Genomic DNA, 4,733 nt, shown 5'->3' on the forward strand with positions numbered 1-4,733 from the left:
TCTGTCAGACTGGCCAGTGGAGCGGTGGAGTGACGACGGTCACCTCGGCTCTGCCGGAAGCGCGTGTCAGGATAGAGGTGTCAGGCCTCCTGTGCGTTAAATGCCCCTGCAATTTGGTCAGTCGGTGTGGTGATTTAGTCAAGGTTGCTTCTGAGCGAAGCCAAGGCCTTGGGCGAGCCGGTGATGTGTCCGCCATAAAAAGGGGGCCTCGGGCGAGACGGAAGTCTCTCGAGGTCGGCTGCCTTCGGCCGAGGCTAGGCTCGGGTGAAGCGTGATCGAGTCACTCGTGTGGACTGATCCCTGACTTAATCATGCCCATCAGGCCTTTGCAGCTTTATGCTGATGGGGGTTACCAGCTGAGAATTAGGCGTCTTGAGGGTACCCCTAATTATGGTCCCCGACACATAACCACTACAAAAATTAAAAATAACCATAACAACTTTCATCAAAAGATAGATACAAGTAGGCCACATATGCATGTTTGCTTTACCACCGCAATTGGCAATAGTCATCTAAACATGTCACGTAAAAATAACAACAAGCTCTAGCTAGATAGTATAAATTTGGTAAGAAAAGGACGTAAATGAAGCTCAAATCGAACATCATGATAGCATGCACCAGGATTTTTTCTCAGAGAGAAGAATCCTTGCTAAAAAAAGAGAGAGAACAGAACACACATGGAGACATATGCATCAATGATATCAATGTCTCGGAAAACTAAAGTTGTAGTCAGTGTTGCATCAATGAGGGTTGGAGTTCTGACAGCTTTTGCGGCCCAGATTGCAAAGAAGGATTTAGTCCTGGATATTGGAGATTCTGGGGAACCGACAATCCTGGTGTTGGATGAAGCAAAGGAGGTGGCTGCAAATGATGCGGTAGCCCACTTGAAGGTGCATAGTACCCTTGCCAGTACATTGAGGGAACCAAAAGTGTTGAAGCATTTCCTGCTGGAGGCGCCACTGAAGAGCCCCATGGAGCATTTCCTGCTGGAGGTGCCACTAAAGAGCCCCACGGAGTATTCCCTGGTTGGTAGAGAGGAAGGTTACTCTGGAAGTTTGGCCTCTGAAGCCCATATTGAACTGCCTGGGAGCTGAAGTCTGGTAAAACTGCACCCCCAGTTGAAGGCAAACTTGATGACGTTGATGCAGGTTGAGAATAATGTGACTGCAAAACAGTGTTTGTTAGCTAAGCAGCCATGAAGAGACACAAAACAGGTTATCTATTTATACTGGTATAGGATAGTACCTGGATTATGGCAGGATCATTGTGCAGGGAAGCTGCTTGTGGTGGTGACGGCTGTGGTGGTGATGACTTAACTTGCAAATCATGCAGAATTATGGGAACCACAAGTAAATTATAATGTTAAATAAAAAAATAGGCTGACAGTTTAAAAGAGGAAAATGTAAAAGTATACATATATACATATTCAAATATATGCACTAAAACATGCCATAGATGTTATTCATGCATCAAAACATATAATGCAAAATAATCAATGAAGTTTCCAGAAGAAAAGTACAAAATAGAAACTTTAAAAAAGTGCATGACAACATGGTACATAATACATATGCATTTATGAATTGCTCGCATATTGAACTAAAATATTCAGAACTAACTACCGTACAGCTAATATTACTTGTCTGCTTATTGTACTGAATTGGATACATATGAAATATAAACATACACAGAGTCCTCAAAAACAAGTTGAGGTAGGTAAGAGATGAAACATAATAACGGACACAACAAAGAGTGCATGATACATTAAATAGAATTAGCAAATATAACTGTAGGCAAGCAAACAATTCAAGCAACACATGTGCTTAGTGACTTTACAGCAAATCACTAATATTATATTCTAAAAATCTGAATGATACAGATACTTGAAAAGAACACGAATACAATAATTTGTGAAATAGAAACATGGACACCACATGTGAGTTTGGCTTAGTTTGGTGAGAAGATAACCCCACTGTTGCTTTTGCATCCATCAGACCCTCAAACCAATGAGCCAAAATGCATAATTGAAAGTTGAAACACAAAATAAATTGGTGATTAAGCAGAGACCAGGCACCAACATAAAGCGGTGAGCCGTTGAACAACACTCAATTGTCGACAATGGAAGTAGCACTGCATCAGGAGCCCCGTAGATGGTTCCACGTACCTTGATATCAGTTCCCCAGAAGAGGATATACTCGTAAACTTTGTCGCTAGCAGGAATCTGCACTCCGTCTTTCTTCCGCCCTTCGGTTCCAAAGGACCGCACTACAAAACAAGGAATTGACAGGTGTAGATCACAACAGCAGCATCTGAAGCGAAGCAATAGATAGTGCCTAAGGAGAGTGGGGATGGGCTGGAGACCTCACCTCTGTCCATCCTTTTAATAGCGGTCGATTGAGGCAAGGAAGGGGCATCGTGATTGTCGTCGCTGCCAGGTAAGGAATGGGGCGCGTCCGCGTATCTGGCCTTCCATGAAGGTGCCGTCGAGGGCGAGGACGAGGGCAGGGGGCGCGGTTTGGTGTGGGGCGGGATACCCGGCGGCGAGCTTGGTGATGGGGTTGGTGGCAGCGCGTCCGCGGATCCCGCCATCTCTGCCATCAAGGCCGAGGGCGAGGGCAGGGGGCGCGGTTTGGTGTGGGGCGGGGTACCCGGCGGCGAGGTTGATGGCGGGGTTGGTGGGGGCGCGTCCGCGGATCCCGCCATCTGTCGTCGAGTCGCGGGCGGGATGCAAGGAAGGAAGACGCGCGCGGGCGGGAGCGGGGTTGGTGGGGGCGTGCTCGCGGGCGAGATGCAAGGAAGGAAGACGCGCGCGGGCGGGATGCAGGGAGGAAGACGCGCACGAGCGGGGGCACAGTGAGGCTTTGTGGACGCCCTCGCTCTGCTCATAAGGATTAGTAGAGATTACACATTTGCATGAAAGAAACTAAGATGAAGATAAAAGCACTAAGTGGAAGTGAAGGAAGTCAATATATAAACTGCACTCTTTCATGATGAATGGATTCTTAAAACAACATGATTGCATTTCCCAGCCCTAGATAAGTAAATGAAATTACCAAACAAATAGGATAAAGAATGAAATTTACATGTAACAAAATTCAGAAACACCTGAGCTGCAGGCCTGCAGCAGCAAAACATGCCCAACCAGACAAGTGACTAAAAACACATTGTTATCCATGCATATTGTATAAGTTTAGATAACTATAACGCACAAGCTAATGGTGGAATCAGGATCCAAGAGGGCTACTTTTGTGAAAATAGGTAAACAACTCACCATAATAGCAAATAGTTAAGTGCTCTTGCTCATGCTCCATATAGACTTATTTATAGACTTTATCACATCCTTCGCTTTCCTGGTGGCAGTAACAGGAAAACAAAAATTAACACATCATTCAAGTGTACAAAAAGCAGCATTTTCCAAGTGACAACTCATGAGCCACGACTTATGTGCAACAAGAAAAATCATAGCCAACTGGCAACAAAAAGTGAGAACGCTTCTAAATCAGTTTGTCATACACTGAAAACAAATCATGACAATAAACGTGTACGATATCGAATTCATCGTCATAGGATACAGCTAGCAAAAGTTGCAATGCTACTCAGTAAACAAGGGTTCCAAATGAAAAAAAACAGGGGGTGGCAGTCATACCCAGGATCTTGCTCCACGAGCTCGCAGATTTTGATCTTCTTTTCCCAATCCATCTCCTTGAGCTTGCCACTCATCGCCGCCTTCACCATTTCTGCAGCCATCTTCTCCCCTAGGCCTTCTCTCACTGTCGATCACATCTAGGCCTAGTATTCCACAGTCACATGGCGAGGAAAAGGGCATGAAGAAATCAAAATTCAGTAACATAAGACCAAGTCTTCAAAATTGCCCTACTAATTCTATTGAAAAACAAACGATCAATTTACAAGAGGGTGCAGCCTATACCTGTTGTTTCCTACAAAATATAATTTGTATGGCAAGATAAAGTGAAATTAAGATGCAGAGGCAAGAAAACTAATGAAGAACACTATTACTGAAACTATTTTGGATCTGTTATGAGTTACTACTGCAATTTGAAGCATGGTAACTATGTGCTTTAATGCTGTTTATGGTACAATCTTTTTATAACATTACTTTGTATGAGTAAGCCAATGTTAATCAGCATGTGTGTTCCTAAACTCCCACAAGATGAAGACATCAGCACTGGTATAGAATTAACCATGATATCACTCAAGACTCAACATCATCCAGGTAACCTATGAAAGATGTCACTGTAGAAAAACAACATGCAAGGTCAGTTGCTGACAGATGGAGACAAATAAAGGACACAGACAATTGATGGGTTTCAAATTGCTGTAACGATGGCACTGGAAACTAAAACATGAGTTTTATACCTACAGTGTGAGCGCTAACAATTCGATATTTGAATCTCAGTCTGCCGGTGAGGTTGCTAAGTGCTGAACATGAGTTAGATTATCTTTATTTCTGAGTCAGGCATCTGTACAAACAAAAATCCAGAGTCTCCAGGCTGAATCAGTTATGAGCAATAATATTAGTTAAGGATGGATTGAGGGCGTCCACACGTCCACACGTCTACACTGATGTTAACGTCAAGACCATTTCCTTATAAACAAATATTCTCGACTCAAACCAAGATCACTCGAGGGTGCACATGATCGAACCTGATAAAACTATAAAATTAAAATAGCTAGCGCTAGAGGGACATCCTCAAAGACAATTCCATGTAGCCTTT

The 4,733-nt window shown here is 43.8% G+C and overlaps 1 protein-coding gene across 1 annotated transcript; it reads right to left on the reverse strand.

Annotated features, from left to right (window-relative positions):
• Positions 1 to 453: 453 nt before the first annotated feature.
• On the reverse strand, positions 454 to 2,931 carry LOC103630653 (vegetative cell wall protein gp1). The gene is made up of 4 exons (XM_020547085.3): positions 2,364 to 2,931; positions 2,162 to 2,262; positions 1,246 to 1,311; positions 454 to 1,164 (listed from the first exon to the last, which is right to left on the reverse strand). The coding sequence occupies exons 1-4, from the start codon at positions 2,881 to 2,883 to the stop codon at positions 730 to 732; spliced, it is 1,122 nt and encodes a 373-aa protein (XP_020402674.2). The 5' UTR covers positions 2,884 to 2,931; the 3' UTR covers positions 454 to 729.
• Between the last annotated feature and the right edge of the window lie 1,802 nt (positions 2,932 to 4,733).

This window comes from Zea mays, chromosome 1 (genome assembly GCF_902167145.1).
Source record: "Zea mays cultivar B73 chromosome 1, Zm-B73-REFERENCE-NAM-5.0, whole genome shotgun sequence".
NCBI lineage: Eukaryota > Viridiplantae > Streptophyta > Magnoliopsida > Poales > Poaceae > Zea > Zea mays.

Coding starts and splice junctions, on each gene's coding strand:
- LOC103630653 (XM_020547085.3), bottom strand. CDS start 2,883: ATGAGCAGAGCGAGGGCGTCCACAAAGCCTCACTGTGCCCCCGCTCGT. Junction 2,263..2,363: donor TATTAAAAGGATGGACAGAG/GTGAGGTCTCCA, acceptor CTTGTTTTGTAG/TGCGGTCCTTTGGAACCGAA. Junction 1,165..1,245: donor ATGATCCTGCCATAATCCAG/GTACTATCCTAT, acceptor ACTGTTTTGCAG/TCACATTATTCTCAACCTGC.